A 19,499-nucleotide genomic window follows, 5' to 3' on the forward strand; every position below is an offset into this window, starting at 1 on the left:
GTACCGCTAGTTCTTCGCGACGCAACGCCTTGCAAGACGTTCCTTATTACATTCATATATTATTATGACTGTGGCCCGCACTGGGGCAGATGCGATCGTGAGCACTGCGTTCTACGACAATTTCGGCGACTCGACTCCTGGTATAGATAGAGTAAAAATAATCAATAATCTGTAAATACTAGTGCGCCTGATGGCACCAATGACGGTTAGGTAAGGCGCCCTTTGTCCCGACGCGCCGCTATGTGGCGTCGTACCTCTGGTCTCCGAAGACGCTCACGCCGTACTGGTACTCGAAGATGTAGTTGTGGATGTTCTGCTGTGCCCAAAAGAGCAGCTCGCGCTCCACGAATGTGCTAGTAGGCGAGAAGACCTTCACCGAACGCTCGGACATCACCGGCAGCAGCACGGTGTTAGCGAACTTCTTGCTGCAGAGATCCACCCCACATTATGCGCAGACACGGGTCTTCGCCCTCTTCAATGCACGCAAAATTATATTCTCCAGTTAAATGGAGCGCACTGTATAGTAATGTGCTAGATATATAACATGGTATCAATAGCGATCAGCCGGAATAAGACGTTTAGAGAACTGTTAAATATGCAGTGAGCTTACTGGGAACTGCCACACATCGATGATCACATATGGACGACTGCGGAAAGTGTTTGTAAAATACCTATACAAGCGCTGTGTTCACAGTTATGAAGTAAAGCTTGTTAGTTGACGAAGCCACTGTGCATAGCATATTCAATCGGAGTGCAAAGCCGAATTCGAAATTTATGGCCTGAGACTGCACTATAGTCGGGTAAAACTCAAGGCTGTTCAAAGGAAGCCCTACAGCAAATGGCGTCGACCAAGTTTCATGACTCTGCGATTAATCCAATTAAGCCATGGTTAAAACCTTTTCATCTACTTCCCCGTAAGATGTCATGCCTGAGATGTCATGGGAACCGGTAGACGCTATTGCCTGGAAGCACCCTATGAGGGGCATCGGCCGCTTCATTCTTGAGTTGTGTCTGACTATAGCGTGCCATGAGCCGTCGTGTTAGGAATACCCGGTCAGGGCTCCGTTCGTTCATGGTTTTGCAACGCAGCTCAACACGCAGAACATCCACGAAGGGCCCGAACGCTGCACATGCGTACAATAAAAGCCACCACTGACCTCGCGTTGTCCGCCTCGATGAATCCGTAGGAGACGTCGAAGAGTTCCTTCGGGGTGTACGTGAAGCTCGAGGCAGCCGGCAAGGCGCTAGACAGGAGGTGCATCTCGCACAGGACCAGCAGCACCATGGACGCCACGATGATGCCCACGGACAGAGGCTTGGTCCACCAGACGCGGATCCAGAACAAGAGGCGCTTGTGCAGAAGCGCCAGCAGCACGGTAAACACGCCGGCGTTCGCCGACCGAGCAGTGCAGAGCTGCTTCACGGCTTCCAGCTCTGCGAAACGCCGTACTTGCGTTGAGGGAAACCTCAGCATATTAACATTTTCAAAAATTTTTGAAAACAGCTGAAGCACTGAAATTGGCCGGTAATTTCCAAGATCATTCACCGTGCCGCCTTTGTAAAGAACAATCACCCTCGCTGCTTTCATTTTCTCTGGAAAAATGCCCGTTGTTAAAGTAAGATTTGCTATATGACAGAGCACATTACATATTTAGTCATAAATTGCTTTTATTGCTGCTGCTCTGATACCATCATAACCAGAGGAGCAGTTGTTCTTTTAAACTATATATTAGGCTGCAGATTTCTGCAGGGGTAGTTGGAGACAAAAACATGGTATCTGTTAGCCTATGCTCTAAGTATTTCTCAAAATGTCCGGAGTCAGCCCCATGCCCCATCAAAATTTCCAAAAGTTAAAAAGTGTTCGTTCATTACATTGGCAAGAGCTTCACCTCTTATGCCCTCCCCCCCTATTTCCATTTCAACCGGGATTTATTTTTGTGATTTTTGCAGAAGTTCCTTTACAGTATGCCAGGTTTTCTGCGGATCATAGTAAATTTCTGAAATTTCTGCCCTTGGTTAACATTGCTACAGTAAAAGCGCAGCTCTATTATTTTTTGCGACTATTGTGTACTAGATTAGGGTCAATTTCGCAAAGACAGTACACATGGGAGACCATGTGTTCATTTTTTTTCCCTGTGTTACAGGCTGAACCGAGGTGTAGTGATTTGTGCACGCCATCTTGGAATAAAACAAAAGGTGGTCACTAAAATCACTTAGCACGACACCTGGGTCCTGTTCGTCGCAATTAGTCAAGCATGAATCAATTAGGGTCTCACTCGACCCCAAATAGCACGTGTAGGCGCATTAACAATGTTAGAGAAACCATGTAAAGAAATGATGTCGAGAAAGTCACTTGTTGCCGCTGATCGTTCCAACACATGTTATGGTAAAATCGGCCATAATTACAATTGGTTCCTTATCGGTATGCTATCAAGAAAAAAACAAAATTCTTGCACAAGGGGCCGATAACCAACACCGAACACAGAACCGCTTCTATTGATAAAAAGCGCAGACTTGAAAAACTGTACTTATATGAAAGATTATTTTTACCCTACAGTGCAACTCCACCGCCTTTATTATTTTTCCTAGACATTGTTCCGCACCTGTATCCTTCGAAGTGGACGATGTCCGCAGTTTGTGCATACCATGTTTCACTGAATGGCAATATGTCAAAACTGCGGTTTAAAGAAGATAAAAAAAAGAAATGTTGATCTCCTCATCCTTATTCTTTAAGCTACGCACGTTTGCGGAATAAAAGAAAAATGTGGACCGGGCTTTTGCGGCCGGCCCGTTTTAGAACATCGAAAGAACTAGAATCTTGGTAAACACGGTCTCGCGTTACGAATGGCATTCCTCGCACCAAGCAGTGCAGTCATCCCCATTTTACTAAGGAAATTTTCATCTCGGATGCGAATGGCGTTCTGACCAGCAGCCTTTCGCACAAGGACATGCCCGTTTTTCTGCCACACGAACTCATAGCCTTTTTCTTTACCTTTTTCACGTGCCAGCCACAGTAGCCGCTTCTTCGTGGGTGTGAGATTATCCAGGAAGCTTATCTCTGGGGCGTGAGTTTGCAGGCGTGAGCGACACTTCATCCACGTTTCTTTCAGATCTCTTGAAACAAATCGGACAAGTACCCTAGATTCTTTCCCTTTTTGTTGCGGAAGACGATGCAGAGCTTCAATATCACTGTTCGCCAACTGCGGAAGCTGGAGCTTGCTGGCCAGACCGTTCATCTTGTCAAGCAGGTTTTCATTTGCCTCCACCTTGAAGCCATGAACTTCCATATTCTGCCTTCGACTATACTGCTGTAGCTCATTGAGCTGTTGTTTAAGTTCTGTTGTGTCTAGTGCATTTCCCTGCTCAATAGCTTAAACTTTCTTCTGCAAAACCGCAACGCCGGTGGCCTGCTTGTCAAGCATACTTAGGATCGTATCATACTTGTCGGACATCATTTGTACTGCTTCCTCCATGCCATTCACTCTATCAACTAGCTGTGCAAGGGCGTCGACCTTCGCCACAAGAGGAAGCAGTGAAGCGAACTTTTAATTTAACTCAGTAAGCCTGAGCTCGACATTAGATCCTTGCGTTTGTTCGGACACATTTCCTTGCCGCTTCTGAGCTGACTCACAGGTTGGGCAACTCTAGGTAGACATTAGTGCTTCTCATTTGCTTTTGAGATGCCTCGCCGTTATACCAGGACATTTCCCGAGGTGGTACGGGTAATCACAGGAGACGCAAGTAAAAAATACACTGTCATCAGGTACCGGGTTGTGACATGCCATACAACCCATCACAGAGCAAAACTTGGAACCGCAGCAGCAGCAGTGGGCGTAAAGACGTTACTAGCTATACAGATGAAGTGAAACGCCACCAACCTGCGAAGGATAGTGGACGCAGTTTAAGCGTGTTGTCCAGTGTCGACCACTGCTGCTGCGTGAAGGGCTCAGCGTGAAGAGTGGCCGGGAGTTGGTTCACATGGTTATTACAGCTTTCTCTAGATATATAGCATTGTCATGATGATGATCCTACGCAAGGTAGGGTCAAAGACCCATTTCTAAGGATTTAAACCGTCAGAAGCCGAGCACCAGGCAACGGGAAAACTTATATTGCCGGTAGGTAGATGGCGACACTGGGGATCGAGACCAGCACTTCCCGCTTGGCAAGGCGGATGCGCAGACCACTTGGCCACTGCTGTGGTAATTGTCATGATACCGAGCAAACCATTTGAAGTGATATAAAACCGAACATGCACCTTGTCTCGAAGTCAGTAAGGCGCCCGGTGAGGTTAACGGAACGAGAGAGATTAAGAGCTTTCAGCTGTTGCGGCTTCATACGAAGTTACAAAATTTACGGCGAGTGAGTGTCGGGCTCGTGGGAGCTGCTACCTTTATTGTACCACACTGCTGCTACGCGGGCAGCACCGCAAAATGCGGGAAGCTCAGGCAATGCATTGGTATTCCGTCTACAGCACATGACATCAATTTAATCAGAACGGTGCTCAAGTAAATGACAACTAATTGAAGCCACTATAGCGTAGCCGGCAAGAAATCTTCACCAGTTTTTATAAAGCCATCTTCTCTCCCATGGGCGTGAGCACTTAGACGGGCTGAAATTTCGTTTAGACTGCCTTCAGGACATCGCCTTAAAATTTTGATAATTTTTTAAAACCTAGCCCAGACTTTTTAAAAATAATGTTTCGTCGTAGGAAAAAAAATGCGCGAAATATTAGAAACATCCAGATTACCGCATAAAATGTGCTTCGTTTGAAAGCGGAAGTCAGAGCTTTCTTTAACTCTGTAATGCCCGAATAAAGAAAACATGGCAGAAAAGTAATAAAATTCCAGTATTTTGTAAACACAAAAAATACTCGTACATTGCTGACGAAAAATATAATTGCTGCTCAATTAAGTTTATCCATCTATGATCATTTCTTAGTGTCAAGAAGCACAGAAATGCCCAAAAATTACCGCACGCACACGCCATACAGATAACAAAATTCAATACCGTTCTTCAGCTGCCAAGGCAGCAGTAGCAGCCTGGAACATTGTGGGGTCTGTGCAGCTAGGTTTAGTTTTCATGCGAACTTATTTTTCAGCAGGCTTCTTGTATCTCTCATGGCTGGCACTGCGGCCTTGCTTTTCTAAATATGTTGGAAAATACTTTTTACTCAGTTGTGTGTGAAACTGATACACGTTCTCGAGAACACGGAAGCCTTGGCTTTTGTGGCTCATACGTGCTGCCGGTAGTGCGCGATAGTCTTTGCCTTACAAGCGAGAACTTGCGCACCAGAGATCCCGGTAAGCCACATCGCTTAAGCGCAGCTGTAGTACTAGAATGCAGTTATATTCTATATAAGGTACTGAACGTTTTCCCCTCTTCTTCAATTCTTTACGTTTACTACAACGAATCTTGCACCATGCAAGCCGACATTTCCGTCTTCCATTAGAGCATTTCTCCCCTGACGAGCGAATTCTTTGGCGCAGATTTTCACTAAAGTATGGACATTGAGACATCTCTATTCTTGAACAAGCAACAAGGTCCCAGCTACATCTTTGTTAAATTACTTTCAGGTAGCTCGGGGATATTTCTGTCGACGTAGCACTCAGGTCAAAATGAAAGACGAATACAGATAAAGTCAGCACGGATACGGACGAACGGCATTTTACTACTATCTCTAAAGAGAAAGGCACATAATAGTTTTTTTTCTTGCCAGTACTAGCCAATGGAGTAGGAACTGACATAAAAAAAGGCATGAAATAAACTGGAGACAGCGAAGCGAGCTATGCACAAAGGGAATAATAATTAAGGGAAACGGTTAGAGCCAGGAAGAGAGCAGGATGAGTCAGGAATCAAAGGTCAGTTATAATCTAGCCGATATCGAGAATAGGAAACGGAAATGGACCGGGTATATAATGTGAAGACTAGATAACCAGCCGGTTGCCCCCTTTGGATAACTGAGTAAGTTGCAAGAGAAGGCCAAGGTAACAGGCCTGGCAAACCGTCACGTGAGGAGATGAGATAAGGAAGGGGGAAGGGGTGGGGGGTGGGGTAGGGTGAGGTGAGCGCAGTATTGGCACAGGACCGAGTTTGAGCTCACTGGAATAATCATTCGTCCTGCAGTCCTGTAGTCGGTGTAGCTAGACTGCTGATGGCGATGAGGATTACAGATACGCCGAAAGAAACTGTGCTTCTGACGAGGAAAATATTCAACCACTGCCTAACCTTGTCTCTACACTCAGTATATTTGCACCAAATTTTTTACTGGACAAGGGTATTATGCAATTAATAGCATGGAAGAATAAGCTTTGTGCCGAGGCTGAATCAACAATACATGGATGCTAAACCTTTGCACCGGAATTGAATTGGATTTCATTTCGGAACATTTATACAAAGCATGTTTGAAACAACATCTGGATCCCTAGCTAAAAGTTTATTGGGATCCGTGCAAATCATATCTATAATGAAACTAAGTGCAGGCAACAGAACACACTATTTACATTATACATGATGAAGGCTCTTGCATTCAATGAGCATGTAATCGACGCTTGACGGTCCTCCCAGGGCTGATAAAGATATGGAGTCTGCGATAGATATGCTACGTGTGTTCTTCCCTGTGTGGCGTCTATTTATTGGTTATAGTTCTCTTGGATCCTGTATACGACATATTAATGCAGGAAACAAACTGATTTCACGACCTGGTAAGCGCGGCTTTTTAAATCCTATAGACCAATTCACCTCGCTAATCTGATAATTTTTCAGTCTCGACCTTCAGAGCGCGTTACGGAAGTAAAATTCTTAGCCGTACAATCCCATGAAAATCTCCGCTGGCCACCACGTATTCAGCGCATTAAGCGCACCATAGCACAATGCACTGGAATGCTGAACAGGCTTCGACCATTTCTGCCGCTCCGGCTAAGGCGCCAGCTTTATTTCAGTGCAGTTCATTCCAGGTTGAACTATTGTTCACTTATCTGGGGAGTCACTGGGAAAACTAATTTTGAAAGCCTTTCTTTATTGCAAAATAAATCTATTCGCTTTACTGAAAATTTTTCAAGATATTACTCCCCATCTTCCTACTTCAGCAAGAACCGAATGCTGCCTATACAAACATTATATTATGAGCGTCTGTCGCAGGTGGCATTCTTGAAACTCATAGCCAATCGGCAACAATTTTTTATTAATACACGACCGATCAAACACGATCTGTGTTTACACACACAAATATACAGAAACGAAGAAACAGAACAAACTATGGTATGCCGTCTTTGAACTGGCAAATCTCAAACCTTTTGATCTCCCATCCCGAGTTAATTGATATTATGGAGAAATCTTCTCTCTTTGCTTTTCGTAAGCGGGCGAAAAGTTACTTTCTGGAAAATTCTCTATAATTGTTTTTCTGCTTACATCTTTCTATTGATCGCACATTTGTTTTATTTTATACGTACAGAGTTAGTTTCTATACATATGTTCGATCTGTGTCTGCTCTTGCACTGCTCTGTTATGTGATTTTTCTTTGTTTTTTCTAGGCGTACAATTAGTTTCTATAGATATGTTTGATCTGTCTTCTCTTGCGTTGTCCTTTTCTGTGATTTTTAGACTTGTTTTCTGAATAATAAGAATAGAATCAATGTTTATATAAGGAAGTTTTGTTGTACAAACATTTACATTGTGATCATTATATTGTTTATGTATGTGCATATAAGTGCTCCTTGCTGTTGTGTTCGAGTTGTCCTTAGGGCCCAGTCAGGCGGATTGATTTTCGCCTTTTGCCCTCTGCACCAAGACACTGTGTTGTCTGAATTTTCTGAATACAAAATAATAATAATAAAACAGACAAATGATTGCTGTGAGTAAATCACGCTGCCTTAATTCGGCATCGGTGCTTTTTTTGTCCTATGTTCTGTTGGCACCAGGATAAGAAATTTGTGTGTGCGGGTGGGGGGTCTCTCTTCGCCGCAGTGAAGTTACCGTGCTGCAGTTAGCTTCCTTTTTGTCGGGGGAGGGGGGCGGGTGCGATTTTGAAAGTGCCTGCAAGCATTACGCACCACCAACTGGCTGAGTTATAAGCGTGGGCGATATATTTGAAAAGAAATTCAATAACCGAAAAAAGAAAGAAATAATTGGCTCCGCGGTTACGGAAATGTAACGCGAAATTCAGCGGGCATCTTCTGCACAACTGGAATGCAGTGAGGTTGGAAATCTGAAATGCCTTTTGCAACGTAGACAATGATAATACCTTGAAATAATTACAACAGTAACTGTGACAATGGCTAGCCGGAATACCCGGGTGTTTTGTGTGGTTGCAAAATACAAAAGCGCTGGCGGCTAGTGTGTTCATAAAAAAATTGGCTGCGGTTTAACTACCCCTGAACCTGATTAGAGAGCGAAGGCTGCGGTGTATCGGGCAAGTAGACGCGGCTTGGCGCCTCTAACGTTGAGTGCATTCCGCACACTGGATAGGCAACGCGGCCACTCCGTCACCCTGGCAGTTGGCAGTTAAATTAATGCTTGATGGCGGTCGCCCAATGAACGCTGCGGCCTATTCTACCTCTCTCTACCGGCGAATCGGAAGGTCAAAGTTCAAGCGGTGCGACACCATGCTAGACCATATATGTAAGGCCTGCAGCCACACTTGACCACTGGCTCACTTGAAGCTCAACCGGCAGCGCGCAGCGAAATTGGCTTTACCTAGCGTAGTGAAGCTTTCGCTTCAATTTCGCTGTATTAAGCGGCTGCTGGTACTAATCACGGTGTCGTATCGCCATTTAATTAGGACGCCTCGCACCTTGCTTCTCTTTGGCCGCGTCCACTTCCTGTTGTGCCGGGCTTGCAGCGCGTGTGTCACCAGCCCCGACTTTAGGCTTGGGCTCCTGTCCACTGACCATGCTGGAAGAAGGCGAAAAAATGTCACTCCTTGCCTCAGGGTGCGACGAGCGATCAGTGCTATATTCAGCGACAACCTTTCTGGCAATGACGCGAAAGCCACGGGGCTGAAGCACGCCCCCTCTCCTTGCGCAACGGAGTATCATCAGTATCATCAGCCTGACTACACCAACTGCAGGGCAAAGGGGTCTTCCATGTCTCTCTAATTAACCCTCTCCTTTTCCAGCTGCGGCCACCCTATTCCTGCGAACTTCTTAAACTCATCCGCCCACCAAACCTTCTGCCGCCCCCTGCTACGCTTGCCTTCTCTTGGAATCCACTCCGTTACCACTAAGGACCAGCGGAGTATAGCTTGCTGTTATTTGTTTTCTCTTAGAACATAATATGCTGTCAGTGTGCGTTATTTTAGGCGTATGTTTGACACAACTGCGAACCTGATTTTTACAACAAATCTGCTAGGCACGTCTAGTTGCAATAAGCTACCATAGATGGCGCCAGCTGTACCAGTGACGAAGTCAATATACCGTTGAAAAAGCAACGCAGCATGCTGCCAGGCGCACCGTCTTGCGGTATTACTGCAAAACTGTGAAAACTTTTGCAGGTCAACCAGTTAATCAATTTTAGCAGCCATCATGCCCGGACAAGATTCACCCTCCCATCCTAGCACTATTCCCACTTCAGACCCTCCTCCCCCTCCCCGAGCCTTCCTCCTCGGAGGGTTGACCCTTTTTAAATCCCGCCAATGATGAACGCTTTGCCCAAACGAAGACAAGACCTTTTGTCGAAACGCTGGAGAGCACACAGAGGTTTTCCCTCCCTTTTTCCTGGTGTAGCATGCCAGGCCGGCAACCAGGCAGACCTGTCCTGTTCCATTAAGTCTCTCCTGCTCCTCCTCCTCCTCCTCATCCTCCTCCCTTGTTCACGTTGTGACGTTCAAAGAGTGATTAGTCGCACCTGAGACGTTTTAGTGTAGTAATGTTAAGGTCACAGAAACAAACAAAGGGGCCGAAATTCTCACGAGGCCAATTTAAGAAGGTTGCTGATGGAGGCTAGCCTAACGTTTTATCACCCATTATAACACCATTTCATTTTCTCTTATAGCGTAATCGAAGCATTCGTTTCACGGTCCAATTGTACCGCGCTGCCTGAAAATTTATCAAATACACAATTCTGTGGAAAAATAACTAATTCGAAAAATTAAACGGCGGTTATACACCCCGATAATGCGGATGATCAGCTCTATAGATTGTCCACATCGTGGTTTTGCAATAGTTGCATTTTCTTTGGATGCTGCTGCGACACCTGAGTGTGTGATAATAATAATTGGTTTTGGGGAAAGGAAATGCGCAGCATCTGTCTCATATATCGTTGGACACCTGAACCGCGCCGTAAGGGAAGGGATAAAGGAGGGAGTGAAAGAAGAAAGGAAGAAAGAGGTGCCGTAGTGGAGGGCTCCGGGATAATTTCGACCACCTGGGGATATTTAACGTGCACTGACATCGCACAGCACACGGGCGCCTTAGCGTTTTTCCTCCATAAAAAGCAGCCGCCGCGGTCGGGTTCGAACCCGGGAACTCCGGATCAGTAGTCGAGCGCCCTAACCACTGAGCCACCGCGGCGGGTTTTGCAATAGTCGCATTTTCTTTGAATGCTGCTGCGACACGTGAGTGTGTGACGATTGCGTTTTTGTATTCCTAGGGTTACACGAGCGCTTTACGATGTGAAAATTGTGCTGGCACAGAATTGCGCATTTTGCCTTGCAGCGTGTTTGAGGGCAGAGACTCATGAACGTTCGTTCTCTGTTCGACCCGCCGCACGTTTATGGCTCTGGACTCCAGCACATATAAGCGCATAAGAGGGTTCTCAATTGGGCTAGTCGGTTGTAATCACACATGTTAGTAGCGCATAAGGGGGGCTGTCACCCTTCATACGTTTCTCCAGAGTGGGCAGCGAGCGCCCACCTCCCCTCCCCCAGTCTCCAACACCTTGCACTCGAGGAGATGAGATTTCTGACAAACGCTTCAATTGTAGGGTGTTATTAATGTAAAGCACAGTGAGGCTGAGCTAGTTTACTTTTGTAGCCAGTCGACGTTGATTGTTTGACCCTTCTTCATGAGCATGATTACCAGAATTGAAACAGACTGCGCACAAACTTTTTTAATGAAGTTGATTGTTCCTGTGTGTACACCTCATAATGCTGCCAGTTTTATCCAAAATTTATATGCATTAACAGATACACGTCTAAACAGCAAAATTAGAAACATTAAACAAAAAATATAAAACTTTATGTCTATAAACTTCAAATAAATAAGTAGCAAGAGAAACTCGAAGTCCTGCCCCCACTCAAAAAAAATGTTTAGGAGTGCCTGCGCAACGCGACTGATGTGTCACATCGCCGCGCTCTGGCAGTGCAACTGCCGCGGCTACTACTGCGCAGGAGCGCAAGATGCCACCTCATGGTGTCGCCCCTCGCTTCGCGCTAACTTTTTCATCAGATAAGATGAAGCGAAAGCAAAGGGCGGCGCATATACATTGAATGGTCACCTCTTAAAAATATTTTTTTAGATTTCTATATACATATCCCACAGACTATTCCATACACAAAACATCCTACCGACAGTATAGAAGCAATCCACAGACTTATGGCCGTGCACTTTCAGTCTTCTTTTTTATATGAAGTCTACGGACTAGGAATAGACAAGGAATCTATAGAAAGGCAGTAGAGTCTATCAGAAGGCTATAGAAAGTATATAGAGTGTTTTCATAAGGGAAGATGCACGGCGACGACGACTACGACGCGGAGGCCGGGAACCATGGCTTTGAACAGCTAGCGCTGTAATAGGCGAAATCCCGCACGCACCTTATGTACACGTCCTCCATCGTGCAGGAGGTGAGACTCATGAATGCGATGCCCAGCACGATGCGCCTCTTCTCCAGGTAGTGCAGCATCCTGGCCATGCGGGGCGCGTACTGCACGGTTCAACACGCAGCGATGAGCCAACGCAAAACAGGAAGGGCATATGTTACTTCACCTATACGTCACACCGATGAAAACAAATTCATGGGCGATCAATGCGACTGATGCGTAGAGAATGCGTTAGCATGGTGGCTCAGGTTTCGTGAGCGCTTCCTGTTGATGAACTGAATTTGTCATTCACACTAGTGACTTTTTGAAGAGACCCTGAAGTGATTTTGATGGGCATATTCTAGTGCAACACATCTGTAGAGGTGGTTTTTGTGGATATTCGAGTCAAATTTAAAAGCTCTGCGCTGACCCTGTAATTTATAAATAAATTTTAGAAATCTCTGCTCGCAGTAGCTCGCAACCGATTGGGGCGACACACCTCACCGCGCGTCCCCTACCCCGATGACGTCAGAGGGCAGAACAGCCATCTTTCAAGCTCACACTGTCTGCCCACTGACGTCATCGGGGGAAGGGACGCGCGGTGAGGTGTGTCGCCGCAATCGGTTGCGAGCTACTGCGATCATCCGTCCATCAGCCCACCCACCCATCCGTCTCGCCCCTTCCACTTTGTATGTCCAAGTGCTCGTGTGGTTCAGTTTCTGAAGGCAGGTAAATAGTGATGCAGGCGGTTGCCAGAGCTCAGCGCGAGAGGCACGGATGAAATTTAATGACGACGACGATATCCAAAAAGCACAACGCGATAAGCGGAAGAATGCAGCGAAGGGCAAATGGGCTGAAGCAGCGGCCAGCGAAGAGGTTCTGTTCGCACAGCCGTGGGATAGAATCCCGCTCGAGGCCATAAGTGTAGTAAGTTTTGTCTGCTTTGTCGGAGGCTTGTCACATACAGACGGCCACTGCCGGGTTTTCATTCACATAAGCATTGTAACACTAACATATCAATCCCTTACAAAACTTACTTTACAGACTCTATAGACTGTCCATAGACTTCTGTATAAAGTCTATAGACTCTCTGTAGGCAAATCCTAGAGAAGAGTCTATAGGCGATACAAATCTTATAGACAGTCTATAGACAATCTATATTTATGGCCGTACACGTTTCGGAGGCTTGTCACATACAGACGACGGCCGCCGGGTTTTCATTCACATATGCATTGTTACACTAACATACCAATCCCTTACAAAAATTTCTTTAGACAGTCTATAGACTGTCCACAGACTTGTGTCTAATGTCTATAGACTCTCTGTAGACAAATCCTAGAGAACAGTCTATAGGCAATACAAATCCTACAGACAGTCTATTGGCAATCTATATATTTATGGCCATACACTTTCAATAGACTTTTGTCTATAGACTATGATTTTGAATAAAGGCGAGCGCTTGTTTCGTCTGTCTTATTCCTGTGCTATCTGTTTTGCGCATCACCTTTATTCAAAATCATGCACCAACTAGCCCCCCAGGGTATAATACTATAGACTATGAATGGACAAAAATATCTATAGGACGGCAATAGAGACTAAGAGAACTCTATAGACTGTATACAGACCATTTCTATGAGGGATAAACGATCACGTTAATTCTAGCTGCGAACACTGCGTGACGTCTATACTTTCCGCGCGTGCTGTGTGTGCGATGCCAAGCTGCTTCTTTGCAGTGTCTGCGCCGTCTTTTCCATAAGCTACTCAGTAAAGCAACTAACGGCGCACTTGGCTTAGAAGAGCCTGGGACAAGAATATGGCCAAAGTAATGAAGCCAAGTCGAGCCAAATTACCTGGAGGGAGTCGCTCAGGTTGAACACCATCTCCAGTTTGGTCACCCGCTTGGGCTCCACTGCTCCCATGTGGTACTGGACGACTTTTTTGACGTCGCGCTCCCTGCGATATCAAAGTGCGGAAAACATTATTAAGACGAAAGCCTTTAATGCCTCATACTGTCGTCCGTCCGTTAACAGAGGGTGTCACTCGTGTTAATTCCGGAACTAAAAAGATAAGAGAAAACCAATGGTTGCTTCAGACAGAGGAGGAAAAAATGAACCTATAAGCCACGTTTGATGTCTGCAGAGTAATTAGTTAATTAATTATAGTAAAAAAATGTCCAAATAGCGTCGAAATAGCGTGGACATCGATATAGCCACGGGAACGGTGTGACGTCACTTCTACCAGAAGTTGTCATGGCATAGTGAAAATTGGCATTGAATGGTCGGGAAAACGTCGAATTTGTGCAAATTAGATGAAAAAATATGTAATTAAGCGTAATTAATACTTAAGATCCCCGAAAGATGTATAGTTTGGGTATCGATAGAGCCACGAGAATGGCGTGACGTCACATCCACCGGAAGTCGTCACGGCATAGTGATATTTGTCACAGAATGGTCGGCTTTCGCCTCTCAAGACGTTAGTTGCCAAAGTGTCTCGTAATTTTTAGATTAAGGAGTCATCTTTTGCAGCTACATAATGATTCAGTGGCAGGTGGAGTGTATCCTGATGAACTCAAGTTACAAATGTAATGCCTATTTTCAGAGAGCGTGAGCAATCCCCGCTATCCAACCACAGGCCGATATATACATTAAGTGTAATTAGTAAAGCGTTTGCAGAAGTGCTTTCCGTAAAGATACCGAAATATTTAAGAACGACAACCACTGTCCCACAAAGCATGCCTTCAGACTCCCCAGATCCATGTATGTATCACTTCTTGTTCTTAGGCAACTGGTAAATACAGCTTTACTTAAATAGCGTTAGTAGTACGCATACATATGAAAAGCTTTTAGCATCGTTGACCACATAATACTACTAGAGAAAATAGAACCCTCATCTTTAGGGCGCAATCATTATGACGCAATCATGTATTGCAATTCAGGACGGAAGAAACGCGTGAAGAACTTCGTTTCAACGCCATAAATTACCGCACTCGGCGTGCCGCACGGTTCCATGTTCGGGCCCCTCTCTTTTTCGTTGTATGTCAGTAATCAGTCATTAGTTCTGAGCTGATGTGAACCTACATGCACCCACGAGACTAAGTCATATTGCACAGGGGATACATTATAGGAATTTCGCACGGAATAATTAAGAAGCTTAGGAATGTTTCGCAGTGGTTTGGGCAAAATTGCCTTACTGTTAACACGTGGAAAGCGAAGTGGACCTTGTTTCGATCAAGAAGAATGTAAGTTGTGACCACTTAGCAATAACCCTGAATGGCACGCGTTTGCACAGCCTCCCAGTGCAAGTATCTCGAGCGTTGTTCGAATCTGACGTGCACGCGAAAAAAAGCAAATTAATAATAGTTGCTCCAAATTAGCTTACGGCTGCGATGTTTCAGTATATGCGCATAGATTTTGCGCAAACTATATTTTTCATTTCTTCACATGCAGTAGTGCAATCGCCTAAAGACAAGGGACCGTGCTTACAAAACGTATTTGGATCAATTATTCGCCCACAGAAACGTGCCATTCGTATCAGGACTTTCTCAATATACCCCAGCCTTGTTAATCACTTTTCTGACAAGTCCGCATATTACCCATATTAACGGCATGCGCACAGAAGACGGTTTAAGTAGCAGACACATACCAAGTAAAGATCATATTCCCATTAAACTGATTATATTACCAATGACAAAAAGCACTCATTAATAATCATTATAACCACCCATTATGTTGCAACACTTACGTTCAAATGCTTGTGCAATATTGCAGCACCCGTAAACTAATATGACGTAAAGCCTATGCATAATTTCCTGGCAGCTTTATAACTTGTTCGCCTTCACTCCGTAGAAATGTGCAGACATGTTGAGATCTTATTTTAAAATTTTCTTAGCCCATTGCACTTTAGGTAGAATAACAAGCTATAAAGAACTGTGCGCCTTTTATTGCTGTTCTTATTGTCCTTAGTAACTGTTCGCTTCATTTTATAAAAAATGTTTATCTATAAGGAGCAACTGTGATGTAAAAAATTTGCTTGCTTTAACGACTATTCATAAAACTCCTATGCCGAGTACTGGGGTCCTTCCTTCATAAAAATGCAATGTAAACCCTTGGAGTAATAATAAAACATTTGATTCTGATTTTTCATTTTGTTGATTTGTAGCCTGTCACATATTTGCACTGCTAAAAATCAAGTGTCTGTGCCCGCTTTATGTCCAGTTGTTCTGAGGTCTGCAGTTTATACCATGATTTATTTAGTTTTGGGAATTCTTCATTGACCACAAAGGCTTTGTACCCAACCAACGTCTGTCAGTTTTGCAAAATAAAAAGTAAGAAAAGTAGAAGTCCTGTGCTCAGAGTCCTTTGGGTGTTGGGGGCTCAGCCCAAGCCAGGCAAAGCGGGCAGTTAGTACATTGTTTCTCGAGTGACTTATTCAGAGGCAGATCATTGGGCCGTCATACAGCTGGCTGGCAGACAGATGGCTAGGTGTCTAGGTGAACTGATCATTGGATATGGGCATAGACGGACGAATGAGTTCTTCGTTCCTCTCTCCGTCAACGTGTTAGGAATGAAGTCACTTGACCAATCAGGTGATGTAATACGCTTGTATGATAGGCCATTCAACACGAAGCTATTACCTAATGGGCATTGAACCTCTACTGGACGTCCGCAGAACGTCTCAAATGTCCCCAGGACATCCAAGGGAGTACATCCAATGGGACATACATCCAAGTACATCAAAGGAGGACATCCAATGGGCGCTTGGATGTCCCAGGACATCCAAATGCCAATTGGGTAGGTGACAATGGGCATTGAAGCTCCCTTAGATGCCCTGGGGATGTGTGGGACGTCCTGTGAACGTCCACAGAACGTCCAATGTAGATTCAGTGCCCGTTGGGTAGGTAATCAATGAAGATCAGTCAGCGCAGGCGCACCGCACCTGAAGTTAGCCAGCTTGGTGAAGCGCAGGAAGAACCCGGAGTCGAACTTGGTCTTGAGCCAGGTGGGTGATCCGGCGCACACCAGGCGGCCGTCTCGCATGACGATGAGTCGGTCGGCGAGCACCTCGGCCTCCTCGATACTCTGCGTGGTGACGAGGACGCTGCTGCGGCGGCTCATTCGTGCCAGCACCTCCCACACCTCGTGACGGCATTTGGGGTCCATCAGCCTGGTCGGCTCGTCGAAGATCAGCAGGGCAGTCTGCGGCGGGCACAGGCAGGAGTCAGCCTCGGGCGTCGCGATTGCCTCCGCAGTTCCCGATGCTGGGCACGGACAGCGATCCGAGCGCAGCCAGGGGCAGGAAACTCAAGCTAGTTTCGGTTCGAAATAATTCAGCACACTCTGGTGACTGAAGGAGAACTAATGGAAAAAAGTGAATAATTCCTGTGCGTGTAAACAGCGCCAGAGATGGCAGAGGTGCCCGGATTATCTGAGGCCCCGAAAACAAAAATGCTCTGTTTCCGCAGGCAGTGGTTTGAATGCCACTGAGACACGAATTTTTTTTTCTGCTGGATACCGTTGCCATGTCAACAATACGACGCTCTAGTTGGTTTCTTTCCGGCCGCTATGGGGAGGAATCGGCGCTGACGTCTAGATTAGCTGTACAATGGTGTCCATAGAAGTTGCCTAACCCTGGCGTAGCGTGGATGTTAGCATGGCTAACCGGGAACGTACAGGGCGTGGTCCTCTGACTATACCCGCCACAGCTTTGACTATAGTGCGAAGTTAAGAAATGCTGCTACTACGTTGCGAATTGCTATGATACCTACAACCTTCATAAAAGAACTAGTGGGAGAATTCAGCGTGAAATTTAACGCGGAACGCTGCGGAAACCTTCCACTTACTCTTGATGGTAAAGTAATTGGGAGGATGAATAGCAGCGATTGACGGAGGACCTCATAAAGGAAGGTGTAAGTCATATTCCAGGACGACAACACTAAAGTAAAATTAATCAGCCCGGCCGCGTTGGTAGTGACAGTTGACAGTATATGGTGATGGCTTTACGGTAAACTAAAGGCAGGTGTCCACTGAAAGGTACTAAACGCAGTTATCCGTCGGCATGTTGGCATGTAGGTAGCATGTATTACTTGTCTCTGTTGACGTCAGTCATGTAACGTTGCAGTGCAACTTAAATCTCCCGGAAAATGGAGGCACTTATCGCGCGATTCTGAACAAAGTGGGCGCAGAAGAGAAATGCACCTGCTGAGCGCCGCACGTGGCGATGGCCACACACAGAACACGCTGCAGGCGATGCGACAGCTGAGACACTAGGCTGTCCTTGTGCTGTTCGATATTCATCGTCCGAAGGACCACGCTGGTCAGCTGCTCAGCGTCGCTCCAATCCGCTTGGCGAAGCTGCATGTGCACAGGAAGAAAACTGCTGATGCACAGATCAAATTGCGACCATTTATATGTTATCTTCTCGTGTGCGGTTCAAGACTTTCTTTTCATGTCAAACATGCTAAAGGACAAAAATTTTGAGTATGGGAAAATCGTGCGATACTGTTATGGAAATATTGAAGGTAATGGTCCAGTCTTATGATGTGTATCAACATCTTTCTTTTAGAAAGTTTCCATTGATCGCATAGAGCTGTTAAGACTGCCATTGAAAACCAATGGGGGACGCTTTTGACGATAACAAAAACGCTAAAAGAAAAAAAATTCTAAACTGCCGTCGGGTGATCTACGAATATATTGATTGTTAAAGTGATATCTTCCATTCTATGAAAAAACTGCGGTTATAAACGGTTTCCTGTTTAAGAATGCGTTTGTCCAGAATTGTTGGGCATGTCCCGCACTACAAAAATGCTCAAGCATTTTTCAGCCTCTCAGCCAGACTGTGACGCCATCTTTCGTCTCTCATGTACTTAAACAAAGAATGAACTTAACTTGAACTTCTGTTGAGCTCATTTTTGAAATTTGCGACAATATGGCGGCACAGAGTCTCGATCCGCCGAAGGGAAACAAGACACCACTCACGGCCGAAAAGAACAGCAGGTGTTCCTCGACGGTGAGGTCATCGAAGAGTTCGCCCTCATCCGGGCAGACGCTGAAGTAGTCCCACGTGCGGCCAGACATTCCGGTGGCGTCGTAGTTGCACACGTACGCTTCGCCGCTTGTCGGCAGCTGCATACCTGTCCAGGTGAAGGCGGGGCAAATACGGTAGTAATGGTTTTTGAAGGCGCTGTGCGGAGCTACAGGACGCCTGGTGATTTCAGCACGTCATGAATTAGACCAGGATGACCGGAAAGCAGGCTTCTAAGCAACGGGATACACATTTATTCCTTTAAAAATGGTCCACTGATTTTTTCATTTTTCGACTTGTTCTCAGGTTGGAACTCTTGAATTTTGGCTGTTTCCTGACGGTAGTTTTCTCCGCGCCTTTGCTGCCAACTTCAAACGCGAGGTGCGCAAAAAAATCCGTGAGCTGAAAACAAGTTTAGAACACATAAACCAAGACGTTGAGGACTTCCGAAAAGAGCGTGCTAACTTGAAGAAAGAAAACGCTGCTCTCAGAGCAATTAATGATGAAATTACAGATGGTCATCGACAACTGAAAAAAATTGCAACTGAAAACTTGCTGCGAATCACTGCACAGGAACAGTACTCTAGGAGGAATACCTTTGAAATTAAAGGGATTCCCCAAAAATAAAATGAAAACCTAATTGATGTCCTCGCCAAGGTTGGCTATGTAGTCAGAGAGCCAATAACAGAAAAGGATGTTCAAGTGTGCCATCGGGTTCCTACACGGAAGACCACCACCGACAGAAATG

The 19,499-nt window shown here is 45.5% G+C and overlaps 1 protein-coding gene across 1 annotated transcript in view; it reads right to left on the reverse strand.

Annotated features, from left to right (window-relative positions):
- Positions 1-18,846, reverse strand: part of LOC144109485 (ATP-binding cassette sub-family A member 17-like) — a 48,117-nt gene extending 29,271 nt beyond the window's left edge. Inside the window, exons 1-8 of the mRNA XM_077642307.1 lie at positions 18,706-18,846; positions 17,926-18,081; positions 16,667-16,926; positions 13,582-13,684; positions 11,747-11,856; positions 8,789-8,889; positions 1,158-1,434; positions 255-425 (exon numbers count right to left, since the gene is read on the reverse strand). Of these exons, the coding sequence (XP_077498433.1) occupies positions 255-425; positions 1,158-1,434; positions 8,789-8,889; positions 11,747-11,856; positions 13,582-13,684; positions 16,667-16,926; positions 17,926-18,081; positions 18,706-18,804 (1,277 nt within the window). The 5' untranslated portion in view covers positions 18,805-18,846. The remainder of the gene's footprint in view (positions 1-254; positions 426-1,157; positions 1,435-8,788; positions 8,890-11,746; positions 11,857-13,581; positions 13,685-16,666; positions 16,927-17,925; positions 18,082-18,705) is intronic.
- Between the last annotated feature and the right edge of the window lie 653 nt (positions 18,847-19,499).

This window comes from Amblyomma americanum, chromosome 11 (assembly GCF_052857255.1).
Source record: "Amblyomma americanum isolate KBUSLIRL-KWMA chromosome 11, ASM5285725v1, whole genome shotgun sequence".
Classification (NCBI taxonomy): Eukaryota; Metazoa; Arthropoda; class Arachnida; order Ixodida; family Ixodidae; genus Amblyomma; species Amblyomma americanum.